General features: G+C 39.6%; 2 protein-coding genes across 10 annotated transcripts; one reads left to right on the top strand and one right to left on the bottom strand.

The window, feature by feature from the left end:
* Positions 1-16: 16 nt before the first annotated feature.
* On the bottom strand, positions 17-9803 carry LOC120725736 (leukocyte elastase inhibitor-like). The gene is made up of 8 exons (XM_040018750.1): positions 9697-9803; positions 8714-8895; positions 4303-4488; positions 3669-3809; positions 2732-2849; positions 692-834; positions 237-314; positions 17-91 (listed from the first exon to the last, which is right to left on the bottom strand). Exons 1-8 carry the CDS (start codon positions 9749-9751, stop codon positions 71-73), a joined length of 924 nt encoding a protein of 307 aa, XP_039874684.1. The 5' UTR covers positions 9752-9803; the 3' UTR covers positions 17-70.
* A 1632-nt stretch (positions 9804-11435) lies between these two features.
* On the top strand, positions 11436-24535 carry snx16 (sorting nexin 16). 9 transcript variants are annotated; one of them, XR_005694202.1, is made up of 9 exons: positions 11436-11598; positions 12894-13450; positions 13579-13665; positions 16259-16407; positions 16620-16689; positions 19012-19148; positions 19254-19370; positions 20763-21042; positions 21909-22021. XR_005694202.1 is itself a non-coding variant. In XM_040018748.1 (9 exons), exons 2-8 carry the CDS (start codon positions 13034-13036, stop codon positions 20776-20778), a joined length of 993 nt encoding a protein of 330 aa, XP_039874682.1. In that variant the 5' UTR covers positions 11436-11598; positions 12894-13033; the 3' UTR covers positions 20779-20799; positions 21909-22021. The 9 variants fall into 9 exon arrangements, 7 of the variants coding, with proteins under 7 accessions (XP_039874682.1, XP_039874681.1, XP_039874679.1 ...); XR_005694201.1 differs by having other exon boundaries at positions 20760-21042; XM_040018748.1 differs by having other exon boundaries at positions 20763-20799.
* Positions 24536-25850: the final 1315 nt, after the last annotated feature.

Below are 25850 nucleotides of genomic sequence, written 5' to 3'. Positions count from 1 at the left end.
CTTTTCCAAGCCTGTGGTATCATCTTCTATGTCATTAGGCAGGAATATGAGCATGCTGAGGTCATTTCCTTTATAACGGCATCTCAAGAATCTGTCCAGAAACATTGTTTTTATTTATTACTCCATCAAAGATGATCTGACTTCCTAATCTAGAAATTTAGGCTGATATTTGTAAAAGACAAGTTTTAGATCATGCTGGTGAAATCCTGTAATAAGCTGAAAGTGATGGATGTTACCTTGCAGTTGGCCTCAGGAATGGTCGCAAAAGGAAATTTACTTTTCTGCTGCATCATCTTCACCGGCTTAGTGTCGTTCTGAAAAATAGGGGAGACAAGAGAAATGTTTTTTGTGTTTAGTCTCAAAATGATCTCAAAAAGTTCTGTCATGGTTTTATTCCAGCCATTGAGTGGATTTGGATGTAGAGCACACGTCACAACACAATTTGTTCTTGTTAGCCGAAGTTGTGATGTGCTGTTGTTTGAGATTTATTTGAGCACTTATTGGATATTACATGAATAATAAACTCATTGCATAACTGCATAAAGTGGACAGTGATCGTCCTAAAAGCACGATTTTATCCCCTCAGAGCTCCAGGCTTTATGTTCTCATTCAGCAAAGTCCACAGCTCGTTTGTAGTATGACAGATCAAAGTATAACTGCACCATCCTATGCTGCCTTTCTGCACTGTTACCTTGTTCAGTCGAAACTGCGCATCAGCAGTCTTCTCCTCCTTAAACTGCGTGTTCCAGCTGCCCTTGAAGTAAATGGCATTCACGAGAACCAGCTTCGTCAGGCTACCCACTGCATCCTGGCTTAGCAAGTCCTTGATTTTATCTGGTAAAAAGAATTTATGAAAACTATTAACTATTACCAAAGATGCACTAGTTACTGTACAACATCTTCAGCTATAAAATCAGAAAACAGGGCAACAGCAAGATGGTTTTTATTTTAAAAAAGGGGGGAAAAAGCTTTATGATCAGTATAACAGGGAACAAAAAACAAAAATTCAAGCGTAGGCTTGAAGCCACTGAGGTGGTTGTTAGCGGGGGTGACGCGATGCTTCTGGTATGCATGAATTAATTAAACAGTCCCATAACTCCGCTATTATTCTTGTCCTTTTTGGTCTTTGTTCCAAACATTTTAAGATAAAAGCGCAGCGGTCACAAAACGTTTTGCCTTCTATGTTAACAACACACCTGACGCTGATTACGTGCGTCCACCTTAAATACCTTACATAAACCTACCATACAGGAAACTTAAAGGTGGAATCCTCAGTGGTGCTTGGTGCCACACCCTCAGGGACTTTAATGTATATAAAAAACACTGACAGCTCCTATCTGCCTCAGTCACTCTCCCTGATCCAGCTGAGTCACCAATAGAGAAAATCTGCTTTTCACGGAATTTGTAACAGCAATAAGAGAATACGTAGTTTATTCCAGAAGATATCGTCTCTCTCCCATATATAACATCTTTTGGAACCGATATGTTCCAGATATCAAGTGGAGACACGTCTGGATGGTCCCCCATAACTATTTGATTGTAATAAGGTGAAGAAGTCTCATTTAAAATTCTACATAAATGTTATCCAGCCAGTCACTACATGGTAAAATTTAAAAGGGACATAAATACTAATTGTACTTTCTGTGGGGATCATCCAGAAACTGTGACACATCTTTTTTGGTACTGTTCTTTTACACAGAGATTCTGGAAGGAATTTAGCAGGTTTGTTATTGTCCATATTTTAAGGGAGTTTTCTTTACGATGGGAAAATGTTTTATTCTGTTTGTTTAAGTTCCCCAAGAAGTATGAGAAATGTTTTCTTATGATAAATTTGTTAATACTTTTAGCTACATTTTTTATCCATAAATGTAAGTTTACTAACAAAACACCATATTTCTGTCATTATTTTAAGGATGTGGAAATGTACATACAATCAATATCAGACTCCACCAACACAAAGGCTCTCAAAACAATATATGTATGTGAATTTTTGCGTGTATTCTTATAATTGTTACCTTTTTCTTTTAGCCTTGGCTTTTTGTGTTCATGTTCTGTTGTTTTGTATACTTCATCTGTTCGTATGTTGTATACTCATTGTTTGTTAAATAAAGTTTTAAAAAAAAAGAAAAAACTTAAAAAGGTTACCTCTAGCGGCAACATAAGGTATCAACCCAAAAATGGCTCCTACAAAAATAATGTCTTCTTTCAACTGGGATTAAGATTGTCTCATTTCCAGCAGGTGGCACCACAGTCCTATAACCCTCATGCAAAGTCCTTGTATCCTATTATTATAGATGGTAGATTTATAAATGGCCTGTATTTGTATCGCGCTTTTATAAAAACAATGAATGAATTTCCTGCTGCACTTAAGATAATATAAAGATATAGAATCAATAGCAGCCAATCCTAAATGGGCCTGAAAAATAAAAATATGTTAAAGACACAAGTGATCAAAGTAGAAGTACCCATCACATAATATAATAAGAATAGAAGAATTGGCCTGCTATTTACAGCAACATACTGCTGTGATGGTTTTATTAATAGCATGAAACCAAACAGTAAAACCCAGAGATAATGCTGCTTAATACTGAATAGAAATTAGACTGGAAGAACTGGAAACAGAAAATAATGTGGACGGTGGACAATCCGGTAATAATGTCTCAACTGAACACAACACAACTGATCCCCAAGGATTTACAGTGGAGATCATTTAAAGTTACATTATGCTTACCTTGTGTCTGCTTCTCCACCCAGCTGTTGATGTGGACCCTGGCCTCCTCTGCATTTCCTTTGAAGTCCACAGACTCGAGCTCAGCGTTGTAATGCTTTTTGGTGCCTTTTAAAAATTCCTGGAATTGTGAAAATAAGTCACTCGAAACAGATTCAACAAACTACGGAGACTTCAATCAAGTTCAGTCACTGTGTTAAAACATTTTCAGTCCTTTGGATGCAGTTGAAGCTTGAACTAACCAGTCAGCCTTTGTCTAATAAAAGATTAAAGCAAATAGCTTGTTGGATGCCAATTTAAGTAGCCAGCATAGAAAAATACACAGATTGTGGGTAAGCTGGTTTGTAACGTTTCGGTTCAGATGGCAGCAGTTTTTGCTGACAAATGTACATTTTAGTATTTCTAAGTATTAATAAATTACTGTTTTACTTCTTTATATATTTCTTTATACTATTTGCAAATATTTTAAAAGTTTAATCTGCTGTGATGACTGGAACACAAAGGAGAGAAATGGTGCCTTGTCTCTTGTTATGAACTGTAAATAAATAAAACTGTAAAATGATTATATTTAATTTTTGTTTTATCTGTTTAGTTCTATTTTTTCAGTTTTACTGTTTTTGTGTTATTTATTTTTAATACAAATGTTTCTATTTTATTGCCGTGTTTTATGAAGACTTGTCTGTTTTTTATCATAGAACATATTCTTGTGAAATGTTTCCAGTAAATACAGTGAACTTGTACTACCACTACTACTGACTAGATGTAGCCAAACAGTATTAACGGTATTAAATTAGCATTACTGTCCTAAACTTTGTGTAAGTGAAAATCCAGGGAGCAGGGAGAAACGTGCACAGCTTTGGTCTCATGACTTATAACAGGGCTCACTGCACAGGTTAGTCATTTATTGTAAGTCTAAGTAACAACAGGTTTCCTCTCACACCTCGAGAAACGTGTAGGACCGATCCCCGTAAAGTCTGTTGGCAAGACTGAGGGAGTATGGAGCATCAGCCTTGTTCAGATCAGTTAGTAGTTTGGCAAACTTGCCGTGGACATCGTCCTCATCGGTCTGGGGTTTCAGACACTGTGAACAGCCAGAGAAGACTTACGTGTTATAAAGCCACGATGAACAAAAGACAGATGAAAGACAGCTAATATGGCTAACATAACTCTGCATTGGCCTTTTTGAATGTATCAATGTTAGTTTGTTTTCATTTGGTAATAGCTTTCTCATAACTAACATCCACTGAATGATTGGATTCAAAGTCTTAAGGAACTGAAGTGCTCAGTAGTAATCTGTATTTACAAGGCCTCCTGCATCTTTTGGAAAGAATACAGAAAAAAGACAAACAGACGCAACAAACGCTCAAATATGTTAAACATTTAGAACATGTATGATGTTACGCTTTTGTTGACACTGAACTTTTCACCTGCTGCATAAATCTGCTTTCTACTAATTCTGTTTTAAGGTGTTAGCTATGTGTTGGATATATGTGGTGGGAAGTTTGGTGTGAGATACTCTGGAGCTAAAACCTTGAATTTCCCTGTCAGATAACAGTTATTCGCTTTGTTACCACCTTGCGCAGGTAGCCTGGCAGTCTGGTTTGCTGCTGAATCTGCGTCTGCATCTGCGTCCGCGTCTGCATCCGTGTCTGCATCCGTGTCTGCATTGGCGTCTGTAGCGACGACGACGTTTCTGACTGCGTTTGTGTCGGTTTCTCTTCTGCCGGCTTTATTTTTTCAACCTCAGTAAAGCCGAGGACCTGTGAGGGAGGAATCACTGTTGACATTTTCATAGTTTGTTTGTGTGTGAATATGTGAATGCATGCATGCATTACACATGTTATTTGGATATAAATATGTTTGAGCAGACATTCTGTGGTGACCTGCTTCCCTTTTGGAAATAAAAAAATAAATCCACATGACAAAAAGTCTCAAATTTAAGGTTAAATAAATATGGAGGGTTATGGACACACATTTCACCTCTCCTCTATGTTATATATGGTAATGAAAGTATTCGGCAGCCTAGAAGCCATGCATGTACATATTCTGCACCAAACCAAAAACTCTCAGGTAGAAATACATTATTATATTCATACAGTATTGTACTGGACGTTGACACATATTTAACAAGCCCTATGAGTGTCTTCAGGAACTTAAAAGCCATCTCTACTAGATTAAGATCATGTGATCACAGACTTGGCCATTGAAGAATATCCCATTTCTTGTCTTGAGAAACTCTCTGGTTTATTTTGCAACAGTTTTTAGTTTCTTTCCATTTGAACTGTGAAGCTTTGTCTAAATGGTTTAGCTGAATCACCATAATAGCTTATTATTGTAATATTGGGTTTCTGGGCTTTATTCTGTGGTAAAATATTAACTACTACTGTTATTAAAGCCACAAATTTTCCCCTTGCTTTGGTAAAGATCATCTGCTTTTATTTGCACTTTCAATATCTACTTATATTCCACATATAATACTGATAGGAGCAAAACCAGCCTTTGTACACAAATCATGATCTGTTTGCCAGATATGTAGTGAAATGACATGATTGATGTAATCATTCTGTAATCCATACTCCTGTATAACCATCAGCAGTTTTGTTTGTTTGTTTGTTTTATTTTGTTTGTTTGTTTTTGGGGGGGGGGGGGGGGGGGCTTTGTTTCTTTTGTTGGTTGCACGGACCAATATTGTAACAGTTTACCAGTGTACAGTTTGGTTTGTGTCATATCTATCTAATAGACTCCAATTTGTACATGTAAATGGAGAGTCCTCTTCACACACTGAGGTTAATTATGGAGTTCCACAGGGTTCAGTGCTAGGACCAATTCTGTTTACATTATACATGCTTCCCTTAGGCAGCATCATTAGAAGACATAGCATACATTTTCACTGCTATGCAGATGACACCCAGCTCTATCTGTCCATGAAGCCAGATAACACACACCAATGAGTTAAACTGCAGGAATGTCTTAAAGACATAAAGACCTGGATGGCCGCTAACTTTCTGCTTCTTAATTCAGATCAAACTGAGGTTATTGTACTCGGCCCTGAAAATCTTAGAAATATGGTATCTAACCAGATCCTTACTCTGGATGGCGTTACCTTGGCCTCCAGTAACGCTGTGAGGAACCTTGGAGTCGTATAGTACCATATCACCCTATTAGAGCACTTCGCTCTCGCTCTGCAGGCCTACTTGTTGTTCCTAGAGTATTTAAAAGTAGAATGGGAGGGAGAGCCTTCAGTTTTCAGGCCCCTCTTCTGTGGAACCAGCTTCCAGTTTGGATTCAGGAGACAGAAACTATCTCTACTTTCAAAATTAGGCTTAAAACTTTCCTTTTTGCTAAAGCATATAGTTAGGGCTGGAGCAGGTGACCCTGAATCCTCCCTTAGTTATGCTGCAATAGACGTAGGCTGCCGGGGATTCCCATGATGCATTGAGTTTTTCCTTTCCAGTCTCCTTTCTCACTCACTATGTATTAATAGACCTCTCTGCATTGAATCATATCTGTTATTAACCTCTGTCTCTCTTCCACAGCATGTCTTTTATCCTGTCTTCCTTCTCTCACCCCAACCGGTCGCAGCAGATGGTCCCGCCCCTCCCTGAGCCTGGTTCTGCCGGAGGTTTCTTCCTGTTAAAAGGGAGTTTTTCCTTCCCACTGTCGCCAAAGTGCTTGCTCATAGGGGGTCATATGATTGTTGGGTTTTTCTCTGTATCTATGAAGCGCCTTGAGGCGACTTTTGTTGTGATTTGGCGCTATATAAATAAAATTGAATTGAATTGAATTACAGTTCACTTCTTCAGTAAATAGCAGCACTGTGCAGTAGAAATACACCATTACGAGTAAAACCTCTGCCTTTAAATGTTACTAAGGAGTACAAGGCTGTAAAAATATGTATTGTTTCTCTATGTGGAACATTATATATTATTGTCACAGTTGGGCGGAAGCTGACTGTGTGGAGTGAGGAGGAGAATCCAAATGCAGACACGCAAAAACAAAACTTGATTCTAACAGAAAAAGCGCCATTTATTATGGCTGATTAAGCAGTACAAAAATAAAAAGGCGAAATCAATTCAAAGCTAAACAATAACCTGAACCGGGGAAAACTAGAAAGAAAACACAAAATATCCTAAACATAAAAAAATGTGACGTGGAGAAAATAAACATGAAAAACCTTTAAAAGTGGATGAGGCATGAAAGCGCACAGATTGGCTGTATCCCAATTCAGGGTCTGCAGCCTTAAAGGCCGCATTTTAAGGCCGATTACGTCACCGCGACGCGACAAAGGCTGTCCCAATTCGAAGGCTGCTCGAATTGCGGCCCTCAAATGCGTCCTTCATTTCCCTGAATTTTAAGGATGTGGCGGTGTAGACTTCGTGGCCCAACATATCCCAGAATGCATAGCGCGGCGGTGGGTGTGGATAATTTTGCCAAAAAAAACGGCGGATGAGGGGCGGCCGAAGAGTAAACTTTAAGTACTGAATATTATGTCACTTATTTATGTGCAAATGTTTAATAACGAAGAACATTAAAACATGATACGTTTCCAGCTGTTAGTATCATGGTTGCTAGGCAACCTGGGCAGCGCAACGGAGGCTAGACCGTCCCATTTCACAAGCCTCGCACTTCCGGCCTTAGCGGTCTTTAAGTACAAGGCCCTTGAGGATCGTTGAGGCTGCGTACTTTAAGGCTGCAGACCCTGAATTGGGATACAGCCATTAAGTGCACACAGGAGGTGATCAGGGGAAGCGGAAACACACGGGGAAACAGCTGATTAGAATGAATATAATGATGCCACACGGGAAGTGAAACTGAACACAATGAACATGGGACACCCGATCTCTTCAAAATAAAACAGGAAACATAACAGGATGGAGATATGACACGAACTTGACAACACAGGACATGCAGACAAGAAACACGACAAGTTAAGACACGCAGACTCAACATGACAAACCGAGGAGGGAGACTCAAACAGAGAGGGTGATGAAACAAAGAGATCTAAGAAACACTGAACTAAAACAGCAACCTAGGCAAAATAGAATGAGCTTAATTCATTAAGATAAGTAAACTTGTTGAAATGGTTGAAACTCATTTACCTTATAATGCTGAGTTGTTTATTCAGTACAATATATTTTATTAGTTCATCAAATTTGTGCAATGCTAGGTCTAAATCTGACAAGTGGGATGGAACTACAGATAATATTAAAATATTCAAACAAGAATGTTGAGCTTAAAAATGGGACGTAGTGTAAAGCAGGGCAGGGTAAAGGCTGATCATTTTTGTCATTTACACAGTAAAAAACATAAAGGTTGAAAATGTATTATAGTTTAACAACTTTGGTTGAGAAGTTAACAATTATATTTTATGTTTGTCAATTTTTTTGTCCATATCAACTTGTGTTTAAGTCGCAAACACTAACAGGGGAAAAAAAGCCTGCCTGGGCTTGTTCTTGTCTAATTCCAGTAGCTAATCGGGAACTTGTCCTGACTGAAATTCAAAGTCTCCTGTTTGATGTCATGCTTCACAGTGCAGTGGAATTCGTTATTCCTTTCCTGAACCTCAGCCAACACAAGCATTCCCTACCTGTTTTGCTGACACTGGGAAACCAAGTGAGTAATGAATGCCTGCACAGACACTTTCTCCTGTCACACCCCACTCTGCCTGCTGGGTTAAAAAAATTCCACTAGAAACCCTCCTCAAACCTTCCCATTATCCCCATTATAAAAATGTATTAAAATATATTTGTGATCTCCTATTATTATCTCCTTTCAATACAAAATAACCTGCTTTTACTCTCCTTTAAATCCTTCATACATCACTGTACTGTGCACTCAGTTACCCGAACACCTGAAACCACACCTTCCTCTTTTTATCTTGATGAGACAGATTCACACACACTTCCCATAATATTTGAAAGCAGACGCTCTGATCCCAATGGGTGCCACAACATGTATGTATTTCACAACATGTGCATATTCTACCTCTGACATCTGTGTGGCTGTGCTGCCCCTCGCCCCCAGCATCAGCATGGCGAGGGCTGCAGAGACGCTGAGACCAGAGTAGAAGATGTTTCCAGTGCTGTCCTCCTCACTCAACGTTTTGAGCATAGCCAGAGAGAAGGCAGTGCTAGCTTTGGATACAGGGACTGATGATGCCATTGTATCTAAAAATAAATAAATAAATAAATATTAAACTGATGTCATATATCAACGTGTTGATACAGGTTGCCACTTTTTTCTGCCACTATTTTTTATATAGTAAGAAACAATCAAGCTTTTAATAAAGTTCAAAGACTTACAGCAAATGTATGCACAGCATTGAAAGAACAGACACTTCTTTATAAATTCTGCATTTCTTTCTGGTATCCTGACTTTTAGCTTCTGGGCAAATTCCTGCCTGATTGTGATCTGTTTAAGGAATGTCCTCAAAAACCAACAATCCAGGAGCAATTTGGTGGCAATCTGTGTGTTTTCCAGTGTGATGATGCAAAAGGCAAAGTGATAACAATGCAGCTTGAAGATAATCAAATTAATATTTTGGATCCAGGAAACTCTTTAGATCTTAGTCTGATCTATAATCTATGATCAATCCTTAAAAGTGCAGTGATGAGGCAGGGATGGGTCCTCATCAGTCAGGATCTAGCCCAGACGCTTGTGCCAGGAAGAATTTCAGAAGATAAGAAGGGTCACATTTGATTTGTTTCCCAATAAAAGAAACTTATGAAATGTTTATGATTCTCCATCAGAAACATGTAGAGAATAAGCTGAATAAAAATGGAACATGTATGAAACACAAAATTTGCACCATTCCCAAAGTTTTTGTCAATGACTTTGGACAAAACTTATTTTCCTCATGATCTCTTCACTTACCTTTAAATCTCTGTTGATCCCGATAAACTGTATCAGAAGGTATGAAAGAAGAGCTGTTAGTCGCGTAAAGTCTGACCGTTACCTTTCTCTGTTACCTTTCTTATCCTCACGCTCCAGTAACAATGATTGACATCCTCTACTTACTGACATAAAATGTTCCTCTGACTCAAGGAATGATCCAGACTGTTTCAGTTAAATGACGCAGTTTTTAAGCCTTCTCTGACACACCCAGGTTCATGTAGGTGGCTTCAGCTTGAGAAATGATTAAGAGCTCACACCCATTAGTGAAACATGCACCCACCCTGATGGGTGCACATCTAGTGCCAATGGGTGTGTCTTGGACCTGTTTCCTCAAGTTACCCTGAAAAGAAAAAACTCATACAGAAAAGGGATGGATGGATAAATGGATGCTAAGAAGAAGACAAAGTGCAAGTAATAGTTGATAGTTTATTTAATAATCTTTAGAAGCAGCTCCATACAAATTGTTCTTTGTTTACGATGTTTATATGTGAGGTGTGTTTGAGATGCTGTGCAAATGAGTCACATTTTCCACATGCAGGAGTCTGTCTGGTGGGTAGGTGCGTGATGACCAATCATACAAAGAGATCATTACTAAAGAAGACATTGAAAGGGAAGCTCTTTAAAATTTTCCTCGTTTAAATTAATCACAGAATGACTGATCCAAAAAAGAAGAAGAAGAAAGACTGGAAGCGCTCCAGTAGGTGCCATTTGAAAGGACTCTTTTGTCCATTTACACTGAAAATATTTGGATAATGTTTGATGTATTCTAAACCATATTTGCACACATTTTTTTTCTCACTCTACTACATGATGACAAAAATGACAAAGTGCAAAATGTCTTTGTGGTTATTCACCACAGTACTCTGATTTATTTCAGAATTCAAAAACATCCTTACCCATAACCAACCACACTGATTTGCATAACATAATCTGTTATGGTGCAAGCTTTAGAAAAATAAGTTTGTGTGTGTGCATGTGTGTGTCTGTGTGGCGTGTGTGTGATTTTGCTACATGATAAGTCAAAGTGGATTTGGAGAGTTCATTCTCTGTGTCAACCTATGTGGCACGTTCAATGACATTGAAAAACCAGCCATGTGGTCATTCAGCTCGTTCCAGGAATCAGGTATTTCTATGGAATGATTCTTCACAGGTTTAAATTATTGACACACACACACACACACACACGGAGGGGGAGGGAGGGAGGGAGGGAGAATGCTTTCAGAAATATAAATGATTGTTTATTGGTCCAAAATGTATTCTGCAGCAGGACAATGACCCTAACATACAGCCAAAGCCATTAAGAACTATCCTCAGTGTAAAGAAGAAGAACAAGTACTGGTCTGGCCCCCACAGAGCCCTGATCTTAACATCATCAAGTGTGTCTGGGATTACATGAAGAGACAGAAGGATGTGAGGAAGCCTACATCTACGGAAGATTTGTGGTTAGTTCTGCAGGACGTTTGGAACAACCTACCAGCCGAGTTCCTTCAAAAGATGTGTGCAAGTGTACCTAGAAGAACTGATACTGTTTCGAAGGCAAAGGTTGGTCACACCAAATATTGAGCTGATTTAGATTTCTCGTTTGTTCATTCACTGCATTTTGTTGATTGATGAAAATAAATGATTAACACAAAGCATTCCTTGTTTACAGCATTTTTCCTACCTGCCTAAAACCTTTGTGTGTGTGTGTCTGTGTGTGTTTTCTGACAGTACCTGTTTCAAATCCCTGTATGTCTTGTGTCTACTTTTTTGCTGAGGAATTACATTTTCTATATAGTATTAAGCGTGTTCCTGCGCACTCTACTGGTTATGCAAAGGTACTGCCGTCATTGTGGTCAGAGTTCCAGCATGCTAACATGAAAACACAGAGGGAGGAGATACGGCGGCGGGTAAACAGCAACGGGGCAACTACACATTTGGCTCTATGTCTGTAGTAAACATATTTTCGGACAGAGAAGGATATCTGGACTCCTACGGTAAGCGAAAGACCTTTTCACTCGGGGTCATCTTAGCTTTGCCCACACATGCTCTCCGTCTTAGCTCGCTAGCTAACCTGAATGTAATGTGATACATGCCCGGTTCTTTCAGTGGGATGGGGGACGCACCAAACACGGTTTAAAACCGGGCTGTTTAACTGTTGGTTTGTTTATTATTGGGAAAAATGCTACCAGGAGAATAAAAACAGATATCCGACGCAGTATTGGTAATTCTTGCTGCATTCGGCATTCAATTGTTGTTGTAAACAGCTATTATATCAGTAAAATTGTTGTTAGCGTACTTTGTATTGTAGTGAAACTAACTAGTGTTAGCTCATGTTAAAGTGTAGCTAACTTTGACGGTGAGAACGGTAACGTTTTATAAACTGTACTCTTGTGGTTTTCTGATAGTAGTTCCCTAAATTGAAAGGCGGGTTAACACTATTACACGACCATGTTTTGTTAATGAAGTTCTCAGAGCTCAGAAAGGACGTCGTGAATCGTAGTGAATGCGGTTAGCTTGCTTGCTAAAATAACATAGAGGGTAGCTATATCGTTAGCGACTTGGTCTAAAAATGGCATTTATGTTTACGAAGCAGGGCAATTACATTAGAAAGCCCGTGTTTTGTTGTAACGCTGGCTGCGGTCCCAGCGTTTTCGCCGTGTTTCACCAAAATAGCAGCAGGACCTTGTCAATTAGTGAGAGCCATAAATGACATGTCTCATTGTGTTTACTTCTTACATCTATCCTTCCATCCTCTTTCTGCTGCTGAGTTATTTTTTTCCCCACTTTTGCCTGCCAGATTTTATTTATAATCGCTATATTTTTACAGCGTATATTCCCATTACGAGTACGTCAGTAGTATTCTCAAACGCTCTTCATTTGTACTCCTATGGAGTGGATTGACTGGTTTCTGAGCAGCTCTGAAGCTGAATTAACACGAACAAAATAGACAGGTAGCTGCTGATTTCTCTGGCCTCTCTCTTTCATCAAAACCAACATGCAGCTCTGTTTCATTCAAGTTGACATGTGAATCTAATCTTTACAGGCTTTTACCGTAATGAATTTTACACATAATACACAAATTCATAAATTATAAATCATATGGGGCTCGTGTCAATAATTCATGTGCCCTGGATTTGTGAGGTACTTGACAGATTGTGCCACATTTATGTAGACTCAGGGCGAATTAAGTAGATTAGGTTTTAAATACAGATTATTTAGAGGCAGTGTAATGATCCTCCATATAATGTTACACCTAATAACGCTTGTTGTTGTTGTTGTTTTTCTATAGAGTCTTCAATGTCAGCCCTTCAGGCTCAGCATTGCTGCTAGACTTCATCCTCACACAACACTACTGTACCAAGACAAGCTTGGTGTGAAAAGCTTTATTGACTTCTATGGTGGTGTGGCAGGAGTACACAACTCAGGAAGATGGCATCACCTTTTGTGCCTGTTCCTGTGCCCATGGACAGAGCCTTGTCCCGTGGTAGCAACAAGCTGAGACGGGCGCAGCGAGCTTCATCGCTAGGAAGTGTCTCCAGCAGCTCAGAGTCTTCGTCTTCAATCGCCAGGATGGCTGGGGAGGAACATGGGGGAGTCGGATGCGGAGAATTAGATTCCCAACGTCAGTCTCGCTGTGCGGACAGGGGTGGCCGCAGCCGAACGCCCCCACCCCTTCAGAGCCCTGTGACACGGGCTAAGTTGAACGGGACTCTGGAACCATCTGTCGAATACTCGAGCTGTCCGCGGTCTATATCGGATCCTAGTGGTAGCCAGCAAGCTGAGGAGAGGCCTATCACCCCCACTGTGCTGGGGTATGAGGTCATGGAGGAGAGGGCCAAGTTCACGGTAGGAATCCAGAAAATTAGTTAGCATGGCAACCGCTGTCTGTGCTACATTTAGTCTGTATTTATTAGTGACTAAACACTAAAGCAAACATGGTGAGCAGTTATTAACATCTGCTTTCTCTACTGCAGGTGTATAAGATCCTGGTGAGAAAGACTCTAGATGAGAGCTGGGTTGTTTTCAGAAGATACGCTGACTTCTCAAGACTCAATGACAAGGTGTGTTTGGGTGTGTTGTCTGTGCATGGGATTAAATGAGCTGTCCGAAACTGGAAAACTACATGAGGGTAAACCTTATTATAATCCTGCCACAACTGAAGCAACTGGTTTCGACTATCAATCCCTCTGCTTTCAGCAAGCTTTCTTTAGTTGTTGAATGCTCAGTGAACATGATTCGAGCTACACAAAGAAGCCTACTGTTCCCAAACAGCCAGCGGGCCCGAGCCAACTAGGAGCTCTGGTCTCTTGTGGTTTTCAGAGTATATAATCACAGTTAACAGAGGAGACATACTATTATATGAGAATACTATATGGATGGAGAAATCATGTAAAAGGTGTAAGGTTTGAAGAATTTAAGCCTATTAAAAGCAGCTCACAGTAATCATCAGTGGATGTCTCATTGAGAACATGTTTGTATCAATGAGACTGATCACAGTTTGGAAATCTGTCAGTATGAAGTGTGTTTTGATTATTCTGTTAGGATTAAATTTTTTAGCTCTACCTTGGAAAGGTTACAGGGATGTGAGTACTTGGCTGCCGTGAGTGAACGCTTCAGAGGGACCAGCAAATACGAGGCAGAAATACCTAGCATGATCTGTATAGTATGGTTTGTATAATAGAGCACTGACTCTGTACAGGGTGGTTCATCACAAACATTATTTTGAGGTTCAGACCTCAGTCAGCATCGCTTCACTGTGAAGTTTAATCGCATGGTGAAAGCAGACAGGTTTGCATACATGTTTACACACCCCAGGCCACCTCCCTCTGAGTAAATTGACACTGGGACCACATATTAACACAATGTCTCCTAAACCTCTCTACATACAGTCAAAAATATCACCAGACTTGTCCTAAATGTTGAATGCTCTTTGACTTCAATAGAGGGACTTTAGCACGATACAGTGAGGTTGTATGTTTATTCAGCAGAAACATTTGGCAACATGTTGTCATTTTTCTTGAAATCAATAGGCAGAACCTTTTATAGAAACCGTTCTATGCTCCAAAGAAAGTAGGCAGTCCTAGGTGACAGTGAGGATCTCAGGCTACGTCCACACTAATGCAGCGTTTTCTCTCCATTTTGGCCTCCCGTCCACACCGAGGCTGCGTTTTCGCTGATGGAAAACGCAGCGTTTTCAAAACGCTCTCGAAAAAGCATACATTTCAAAACGGTGTTTTCGCATCGCAGTGTGGACAGCAAAAACGGAGACGCATGTTAGTCTTATGATGCAGTCATGTGACCAATTAAACAAATAGTTCTAAACAAATGTCTGTCCTCCTCCAGAAAATCTTATGTACGCAAACGCACGTTGTAACTTATCTGGTTCGCGTCTTTTATTTTGACAGCGCACCTGCGGACCACTTATGTGCACCCCTGATTATACAGCAGTTGTTTTGTTTGCTCTCAATTTTGACAGCCCTATTAAAGATAGATAAAGATATATTCAGATAGCTTTTTCAAATTCTTTAATTCTCACTCGCTTTTGCAACTTTGTACTTTTGTGTTACTCGCAGCAACAACTCCACTTCATTGTTAGTCCATTTAAAAAACTCTGTGCTTTTCCTCAACATTTTGGTGCAACTTTTCAAAGAGCCGGAAAGTAAATAAACAGCTGACAGAAATGAGGCAGGTCGAATCTTCTAGCCTCAGAAATACCAACCTGGCAACATGTATGGGAAACACCTTGCGTAACCACAGCAAAACCCATGTGCTTTCTATTTGTATACTAATGTTTCAGACAGTCACACTTGTATACATACCTATTGTGTCCAGGCTATATTAAACCTCACACAACAAGTTTTCATGTAAAACTCTTCCAGCCTCCTACTCACTATGCAGCTATGAACATTTTACAAACAGTCTGGTTTTGCATGTAAACACTTTGCATATATCCTATCAAAGCTTAAGCTCAGAATGAAGCTGGAATAATAGGTTTATTAATAGAGGTACGTCTCACCACCCGTGACCATGGGAGCAGTTTGTGAGGAAAGCATTTCTGCTGAATGAAGCCAAGTTTACTACAAGAAAGAATTCATGTTGGATTTAACACAGTGGTAAGTACCACATTAAGAAATGTGTAGTTGCACCAAAAATGCATGAGGTCTGTAATATGACACCAGCATAGCGCAGAACACTAATCTGGACTTTCACCTGTGTGATTAAAAAAGCTCATGAGATTTAAAGCTCATTTTGAAATTTTGTTTTTTTTGGGTTTTTTTTTAAGTGTTTTTGGATGTATGGTTGTATCTTGAATGCACGTGAAATAAAAATGTGACAATCTGATGACAGACTATTATGAAAGACATTTTTGATTATGACATTTCTGTGATTTGGTTATTTAGTAAGGTATATAGATCAGAAAGCAGACCTGTGCTCTTTTGTTTAGATGCAGGTTTGATCCGAGCACAAAATCTAGACGAAGAGTGTGTTTGCTTTGTGGGCTGGAAGCGTTTTTCTTGGCCCGCCACCAACTTTATTACTTTTATCTCTGCATTATGTCTACACGGCCCTTACATGACTGTCTTTGCCCTTACAGCCTGTAGCTGAATGTAAGGGCAATCATTCACTGTGTGTGTCTGTGTGTATTTGTTCCAGCTGAAGGAGACGTTTCCAGGCTTCCGCCTCTCACTGCCTCCTAAGCGCTGGTTCAAAGACAACTATGACAGCAACTTCCTGGAAGACAGACAGTTAGGACTGCAAGCTTTTTTGCAAAACTTGGTTGCACACAAGGACATCGCCAACTGGTATGAGCCTATTATGTTTAATAATAAAAATGTTACTGGGCCATATTTTATGTCATGCTGGGTCATTATTGCAGACAAACCTTGCCGTAACTATTAGTTTGTGTTGGCTGCATCAGAGCTATGTGGAAAATACATGCATAGCTAAAAAGATAACTGATATCAGTGTGAGCTGACCTGTTTTCTAATCTTACATCATTTATTGTTCTTGACAGCCTGCCGGTGAGAGAGTTTCTGTGTCTCGATGATCCACCTGGGCCTTTTGACAGTCTGGAGGAGAGCAGGGTGAGTGTGCATTTAGAGTATGTGTAAGTTGGATGCTGAAGCTTTTGAGCATCAGGTACTTCTACTCCTCCTCCACATCTTGTCCCAGGATAGACACAGGACATGTAGCTGTCCTCTGCCTTTTAAGTTAATCATTACCTCTGGTGTTATTCAAATTTAGAAGGACGGGATTCCTCCCAGTTGAATCAGTGCATTCTTAGTTTTAAAGCTGTTTTGCAATTTGTTTATCCCTGCCATTAAGGAATATATTAAGGAAAACTACATCTGGCAACTGAAAATCTCATATGAAAGAACCGGAAAGCAGCTAACAGACTGAGCACTGTTCTTGGACTTTGCAGCAAACAGAGCCAACATGGAAAGTTATGGAAAGGAAACCCTTAATCTCATTACAAAAGACAGTGCAGTGAGATGTCAGGTGCCTAAACCATGGAGGTGTATAGTCTAGAGATGGCACGATACCACTTTTTTTATGTCCGATACCGATATCATAAATTTGGATATCTGCCGATACGATATGAATCCGATATAGTGTATTTTTTTTATTTTTTTTTTTATATCTTGCTGCATTTTGTATAAGTTCAAACTCAAGTTTAAAAAAAACAAAACACTAAAGCTATTCTGTTATACCTGTATGTTTAAAAATAAAAAAATAAATACACTGCACCCAAAATATTTGATAGTTCAGCAATACTGATCAATCTAATAAACTTAAACCTAGTCTATCCTCCCTATTCTGGTATTTTAAAGAGTACTTAGTGGAAATATTAAGCAACCTAACTAATAGGGTTGCAAACTCCCAGCAAAAAAAAATAGGGAACCACCCCCCACCCTCCACCTCGTGATGCTTAATCGATGCAATCAACTTTAATTCAATGCACAAAAAAATGCACAGAAGTCAATTATTTTTCCTCAATAATTAAATAGATTCAACATCTTTCTTCAACAGAATTGCAGACTGCACAGATGGTACCTTCCCAAAGGAAAAAGTAGTAAAGCTTACTAGGGTATATTAGACTTAACAGTTACTATATACAGTCATGGACTTCTATACATTTTACATCAGATTAAAACTTTGGGTGTAAGATTCAGATAATTATTTATTAAAAGCTAGACATTTTAAATGAGAATAAGAAAGAAAAGGATGTCTTTGTGCCCCCTTTCCCCTGTTCATGCCCTATCGGCCCCCCTGGCTAAACTTTGCCATATCCGCCCCTGCACAGTTACCAGCCGTCAGCTACGTAGGAAAAGATCCTGGTGTAGAAAGTAATATTAAATAAATTCTAACAACAGATTATCAAGCTTAAACGTGCTGCTGTTGTTCAGCTGCTGGTTTCCTCTTTCTGATGCAAAGTGGGCCAAAAACAAACAAGAGAGACAGACTCGCGACAGAAAAGCCGATCAGCTGATCATTAATCAGTTTCATTGATGAAGTAGCAGCAGGAGAGGGAGGGAGAGGCAGTCGCTCCATATATCAGTTGTTAAGCTTAATGCTGGAATGCTTTACAAACATTCAGAGATGAACTTACACACTTGCTTTACTTCTCTCTGGGATAACTTTCTCGGAGATGAAATGCCGGTTTGGTAGCGAGGCTACAAATGCTCAACCAGACCGCTGAGAGGTCTCGCACGCCACAGCTGCTCTATCACGTGAGCACACTGCTCCGACGTGCTAAGGTTATGAGCCGAGTTACGCCATGTCGCAAGTTTTGTGAGGTGCTTTCCTGATATTTAATGGATCGGATTACATTTCTTATTTCTCTCCGATATCCAATCCAGTAATTTAGGTCAGTATCGGACCGATACCGATACGTAATATCAGATTGGTCCATCTCTATAATATCTTTACATTTTTTTTTTTTTTAAAATGATCAAGTCTCTAAATTGAAAAATGAATTCCTGCCCAATATCCTGGCCCTGCCTTGGAAGTTCGAGAACGTCAGGTTGTTTTGGAAACAACTGCTGTGGACAGATGAGGTTCAAACTGAGCTCTTTGGCCACTAAACAAAGCTGCATTTGATGAAAATAATGTGCTGTCCACTGTTAAATATGGGGGTTGAAATATTCTGCTTCAGTCACTCTGTTAGCCAAAAACGTGAAACTGGAAGGATGCTGGCTACAAAATAGGACGAGGATCAGTAACGTAACACAAAATTCTCCATTTGCATCAAATGCATGCTGAAGCTTTTGGCACAGACCTCACAGCCCGCTGGGCCTTTTCAGTTCACGAACTTCTGAAGAAAACCCCATTGTTGTTATCTATATGGTATTTTGACCATGTAAAGCTGTAAATATTTTCTGCTCCTCATTTTCCCCTCCTTCTAGGCGTTCTGTGAGACTCTGGAGGAGAGCAACTATCGTCTTCAGAAGGAGCTGCTAGAGAAGCAAAAGGAGATTGCCTCCCTAAAGAGGAGACTGGAGGAGAGGGAGCAAGCCATCCTACTACTGGAAAAGCATATCAAGTCAGTAGATAAACACAACCGTATGCATCCTTAGAGAGATTCACAAAAGTCTCACAAGTGAGAGGAGAATGACCTTTTGGATGTGTGTGTGAATCTCTGTTGCAGCGATGAGTGTGTTAGTCCAGAGTCTCCATGTCGACTGTCAGCTCAGGGCAGTGAGAGCAGTGCAGATGTGGAGTCATCTGCTGCAGAGGCCGATCAGGACATCCCTGAAGACACCGGGTAAGAGACGCTCTCATAAACCACAAATGGCAACGATAAAACAAGGAGTAGGTTTGATCTACTACTCCTCTAATGTGCTCCTGACACCAACCAAAGTTCATATGATTTCCACAGAATTATATCTGTTTATGCTGCCACAACATCGAAGTTAAAGCAGATTTTCCATTTATTTTAAAAGTGGATCAAAGGTCGAGGGGCAAGGTTCATTTGTGAATTTAAACCACCTTAAGGAGCATTCTCGTAAGGTTAACAGGCTTTCTTGCAAGGCAGTTCAGTCCATTTGATTTTGTCCGTCTTGCACAAAACGTGCATATTTTTTGTCTTTCGTGATAATCTGGAGTTAATAAAACCCCACATAAGACCATCAGGAAAGTTAAAGCCATCACGGCTCATAAACTGCTGGAAGCCCTGAAGCCAAATGAATAAATGATGTGTTGGATTTACAACTGCAGTTAATGTAGTAAAAAAGCTCATTATTAAAATGTGACCATTTACCAAGAGGTAAAGCAGTGGGAAAGTAGAATTTGTCTTATCTGAGGACGTGCAGTTTTCTGCGACTGATTAGGGTGAAAACGGTTTGCACAGCAGAGAACTTGATTTATAGGCCCTGAAGAGTGTGCACCTCTCTTACTTCATCCTCTACAACCTAATTTAATTAAATGACAGTATTTACTGATCTCATAGGAGTAAGACTCACAGAGTGCAAGGTTCAGTGTATCTTTCCTCCTCATGGAAAAGGTTTTCACATTTTTAAGCAAGTAGAAAACCGTTGTAATATCAGAATTTAAAAAATGTTCTTTACTGTCAGTAGAAGAGTTAAACTTCGAACATGTAAATAGACAAAAAACATCAAGTTGTCATGAATATCTCTAAATCTACACAATGTTTATGCTCAAAAAGGAGTGATGTTTACACTTTTAAAGAAACACGAAAAATAAAAATCAACATCACGCAGAAAGGAAGTTGTTCAGTTGCTGGGAATGAATACTGAAATCGGCTCTGGTGTTTGCACTGTTTTCTCACTACAATGGGCGTTGTGGGTTTGAACTGTGGTTCTCATCACTGCCCAGATGTTGTTTTTTATTCCAGGATTGGACCTTATTCACCAAATACTGGCTGTTGTTATGTTTCTGGTATTTTGAAATCAAGAAATACAAATGTCAACGTTTCAGTGATGAGTTTCAGACCCACACGAGAGTCATAAAGACGGCACACACTAGTGTGTAAAGTAGTTATGGTAATAAAAAAAAATAGCGTATGCATGTCTGTGAAGATGTTTCTGGTTTAAGGAGAAGATAATTATCATTAATATTCTAAACCTTGTTCCACTTTCTCCTTTTCTTTTTTTAAAATATGTTTTCACTTGTTTTTCACTCTCATATTTCACAGCAGTGCTGCCCCAATGTGAAAATAAAGAGCCCCATAACATGTGAGGTACTTTCAATTGCAGCTCAGCAGGCTAACACTGTGGCATACTGTTTCCTCCCCCCACTCTGTTCTTCTTGCCAATAACATGCATCCCACTGCTAACTGCACAGTAAAGATGTCATGTTTAATGATGTTGGCGTGTTTAAGGATGGGTTCAGATTGCTTTCAAGTCGGTCTAAGTGCAGCGCTCACATAGTAAATGTGCATTTAATTCCCGTGTTCCCCGGAGCTGCACACATTACATGTAAGTGCTGTATTAAGATTTATTTGAAAAATAAACAAACCTGTCTTTAAAGTGCTCGGAGTCGGGATGTTTCTCCGGGTTGGGGTGATTTCACTTTCAGTAAAACTAGTTCAGAAAAATGTCTCCTGATCAAAGTCCGGTCTTAACAAACCACATATTGATTTAAACCTGTCACAGGATTATGCTTTTTAAGGGACAACTATTTGAGTTAAAGGATGTGTTTAAAAATAGTCTAGTTTTAAAGCAAGTGACCTGAAATTGATTTTGCCCCAGCTGTGGTGTGTATTTGTTGTACTCCAACGTCCTGTCCTCTCTTCTGTCTGTGCTGCACTGCACTCCTGCATCACATATGACTAACAAATGGTGTTTGTGCCTCTTTTTCACGTGGTGATGTATGTTCATTACATGACCATTGTAGGTGTTTGGATTTGAGGGAGTGCAGGTTTTTCTTTCTTCCTATTCTCGTCTGTTGGATTGACAGCTTCTATAAAAGTACTACTGTATATAATGCTTTGTGAGTGCACGTGATGTTTGAGGATGTAGACGGGATGTAAACAGTCCTGATGCCCTTATCTGTTATCACTTGTGTTTTAACAGATGCTATATAGAGTTGGATAGCAAGCCTGTCTCGCTGTGTTCTCAGGGGACCTGTACGTGCAGTATTCTGGTGCTGCGGCATCAATAACTTGATGTCTCGGTCTCCCCACATCAATGCCTCACACTTTGAGCTATTCTAGTCTCTCGCATCTGCATTTCCTCTTTGGATCTCTGTCTGTCTGTCTTTGTGTTGCCTGATGTTCTCTCGTCCCGTTACCTTCTGTCACGTGCTCAGTGTATTTCTTCTGCTCTGACTTCCCTCTCTCCAGTGGCAGGTGTGAGGTGCAGCCTGTGCGATCCTCTGCCTGTTGGTGCGGTCCGTCGCTCAGCCTCTCTCCTCCCGTCATCCAGGTCACTCAGCTCTACCACAAGAACTCAGAACACTAACAATAAACCCGGGTCTTCCTCGCCATCTCTTTTTGTTCTCCCTGCCTTCTTTTCCTCCTCCTCACTGCAGCATTAGTCCACATGTTTGTTTGGGTTGTTTGTTTTTTAGTTTTTCTTGTGTTCTTATTTGTACTTTGCCTTTACCACGTCCTTTCACATCTCATCTTACTGCCTGTCAGAGGGTAAGTGATGTTTCATTGTCCAGTCATGGAGTTGGATGATACCTCAAGATCTGGACTTAAAAGAGAATGGTTGTATACTAAAAGCAACAAACCATGGGAAATTTTATCCGGCACCTACAGAAGATGTTGAACACCTTGTTGGGACTTTGGACTAAATGGATCTGTCTGACAGTGTGTTTGGATTTCTTGGTCCTGATGATTCACTTTTGAACCCAGTGTGTATCCACAAGACCTCATCAGTTAGAGCCCAAAGCCAAAGTCTGAATTTTTGACCAAAAAAAGAAAAAGGAGAAAAGGGCGAATTTCACAATTGTGACAATCTATATGAAATCTGAATTATAATCTCAATAGTTTTCGCTGCAGTCCTTTGCCTTATGGTATCTTAGTTGTTATGAGAGGCCCTCTTTATAAACCAGGGAAACGACACCCCCGTGTGGCCGTTCAAATAAAAGTCTGACTCAGGATAAGCAGGTAACAGGTGTGTTTGACAGAGGATTGGTAACGATTGGTCTGCAGGTACTTCATCTCATTGCAGTGTACTGCCATTTACTGTTATTGTGGTAGACGGTCCTTCCGTCTTGAAAATTGCCATTGTGTCTCCACTTTCCGGTGCATCTAAAAGCTACATTCCACCCTGTTTTAGTGCCATGTGTCATAAATCATGTCCTGATGGGGGCATTTAGTCTGTACCATACTGTGTCAAAGCCAAGGAATGTAAAGGTCGACATGTATACTAATCGTGTCGTTACCAAGAAACATTCCTGCATATATGCATAAACATTTGAAGGCATTAATTTTCCAGGTGAAGGTCATTTCACAAATCTTTACACCAGACCTCTCCTGGCACTTCTTCTGGATTTCCTTTTTTTTTTTTTTTTCAAGGCCTACTGTGGTGTGATTAAAGGACAAGAATGGCATTTTTGCTCACATATGTAGGAATGAGGATTTGGTTTTAGCTGCTGTGGATTTTAAGATATCAGATCTAACAGCTACTTCTTCGTATTTTGATAATCCACGTAGGACGTTGTCGATTGTTTTGGGTTTTTTCTACTGGCATTGCAGTTACAGCAATAGTCACGTTAGTCATGTTTTGGGGCATCCTAGGAAACCTCGACAGAATTTTTATTTCAGATGTCTCAAAATCCCAGCTGATAAAACTATCGACCAGGTGAGATACTCAGGAGCATAATTATAACTATATAATTTGGGTGAAAGACACAAAGAGGTGAAAGCTCCTCAAGTATACAGCGGTGCTATTCTTTTACCTGAAAAATCCTAATGTTTAAGACCTGACGGGCTGGAAAAAGAGGGAAAACAAGACCAACGTAGTCATCGTTTCAAAGCCTTCAAAGCTTGTTAGGATGCAAAACCATCGGGCTGGTATTTGAGGAAGAAGTGAATGCCACAGGCAACTAATAAACTCACAGTTTAGCTTTGTTGGCTCTTTATCTGCATCAAGACTGTTATTCATTAAATCGTCCACTAAAGCCATATTTTTACACTTAAGAGCACTTGAGAGGCAGACGTTTCATATGTGGTCGAGTGTGCTGAGCAGCTGTTGTTTTCACTCTTTCATGATGACTACGAAGGATATAATGGCTACGGGGGATGTTGACTTGTCTCAAACTAGGCCTGGAACAGGTCATGTGATGCACTTTATGGATGAATGGCAACACGCAATGTTTGCTAGGATGTTGTTTTTACTATTATAACACAGAAATATGCCTTTTAGCTCACCTGATCTGTCCTGGCTCCCAACTGTATGAAACGTCACAGCTTGGTTAACTTGTATTTAGTTCTGTTTGTCTGTAAATTCATTTGTTGTATAATTCTAAGTGCCTTGAATATTTCCACTCGGCTCTTTTTTTTTTTTTTTTTATATATATGTTGGAATAGCTTTATAGGTTTGTGTACAACGTGTGACATATCCACTACATCCCCCTGATGGAACTAATGTTTTAAAAACACTTCTGTGTATATGTGAAAGAGATGCTTTTGTTATATTACATGAACTGATATGGAAATTTAGTTCAGATATACACTTGTAGTTGCACTATAAAAATTGACATAATCTGTAATGTCCCCATTTGAAAGGGTTTATTCACAGAGTAATCTGAAATGTATGCTGTAGATATTGTTACACATGCTATAGCAAAAATGTTTATCAGAAATATTTAATTCACATACAATTAAACACGGAGTGATATATTGAAAGCATGTGTTTCCTGTGTCCTCACATTTAAAGCCTTCACTGTGTTTTCAAACAAGCTATAACATAACTGCAGAAGTTTATACTTCCATAAAGAAACAAACCTGTCCAACCATCATTTTGTCTTTACTTCTGTAAACCCCCCACAACCTTTTTAATACGCAGCTTTATGGAGGAACTCCCTTGATCACTGTACGTATGCTGTCCAAACAGTAAATACTTGCAGCGCCCATATGGAAGTAATTTTATTCCGGCACGGTGTAACACTCAAGGAGGCTGACTTTAAAAGGTGCTGTGGCTTTTCCACAGGCTTTCCTTACCTCAGCTGCATAATGGGTGACCGGAGACAGTTATAATCGTATCTCTATGAAACGCCGCCGCCATTGTCTCACGGCACAGGGCGAAGTACAAGTGTAGATTTCCATTGCTGAATGCAGTGCAGTACTGTCTTTTGTCCAGAACATTAATGTTAAAATTGAAATATACATGAATTTCTTGATTAAAGACGAGTTTCATTGTAAGCAGCAGTTCTTCATTACAAAATACAGTTTCTCTAACCAGGAGAATTATAGGTCTGATTTATGTGAGGGGGACTATAAGGTGTGGTGGTTTCATGTGCTGAGTTGCCTAATACACCATTAATCTCTCACATGTAGAAATGTGAAAACTAATATGCACTTGAGTACATAGTTTATATCATATAATGTTCTAGGATTGAAGCCAGAGAAGTTTGAAGGGAAAATCAGTGATCCATGTGCATCGTGCTGAAATAAGACAGTTTATTTATAGCTGGTTAATCCTGGTGGGTATAATTAGAAAACGTGTTTGCAGATTTCTTCTAATCTAACCCTGTTTGTCTGCAAGCCTCTTATTTGTATCTAAACATCACGTGACCACCGACTGCTGATTAATTTTCACTCTCATGTAAGGATCATTAGAAAACCTTGATCTTTTTTTCATAAGGATTTTACTCCATTTATCTGCATTACTGTGAGTGTTTCACATCCCTGGGGAGGAAATTTATCTCACTTAATAAATGAAATTGTCAATTTAAAAACTGCATTTTTGTATTTACTCAGGATCTCTTTGTCTAATATTTAGTGTTTGATCTTAAATCTGTAAACGTCAGAAAAAACTAAGAAATCAGAAGGGGGGCAACTACTTTTTCACAGTATGTCTGTTTATCACTGAAACTAGTGGCTACAGCTGAACATGGGTCAAACTGGCTGTAAGACAGTGGCATAGATAGAGCATACCTGAAGCGATTCTTAGTGGAGAGCGCTGAACTTACATTTTTGAAAAGGAAATTGTGTTTTTAGGAGAGACAAACGAGTACAGGTCAGCATTAATACTCCACACATGGACAAAAAAGACATTCAAAGACAGTCTGAAAATTTTTATGATATCAGTGAATATGGGTTATTGGCCAAACC

This window comes from Simochromis diagramma, unplaced genomic scaffold (genome assembly GCF_900408965.1).
Source record: "Simochromis diagramma unplaced genomic scaffold, fSimDia1.1 OVJJ01000717.1, whole genome shotgun sequence".
NCBI lineage: Eukaryota > Metazoa > Chordata > Actinopteri > Cichliformes > Cichlidae > Simochromis > Simochromis diagramma.
The sequence above is the reverse complement of the archived record's forward strand: the minus strand, read 5'-3'. Positions and strand labels throughout refer to the sequence as shown.

Coding starts and splice junctions, on each gene's coding strand:
- LOC120725736 (XM_040018750.1), bottom strand. CDS start 9,751: ATGTCAGTAAGTAGAGGATGTCAATCATTGTTACTGGAGCGTGAGGAT. Junction 3,810..4,302: donor TGCCAGGCTACCTGCGCAAG/GTGGTAACAAAG, acceptor GGCTGTTCACAG/TGTCTGAAACCCCAGACCGA. Junction 92..236: donor TTCCTGAGGCCAACTGCAAG/GTAACATCCATC, acceptor GTTTCTGGACAG/ATTCTTGAGATGCCGTTATA.
- snx16 (XM_040018742.1), top strand. CDS start 13,034: ATGGCATCACCTTTTGTGCCTGTTCCTGTGCCCATGGACAGAGCCTTG. Junction 16,408..16,619: donor CACAAGGACATCGCCAACTG/GTATGAGCCTAT, acceptor TGTTCTTGACAG/CCTGCCGGTGAGAGAGTTTC. Junction 19,371..21,908: donor GACATCCCTGAAGACACCGG/GTAAGAGACGCT, acceptor CCCTCTCTCCAG/TGGCAGGTGTGAGGTGCAGC.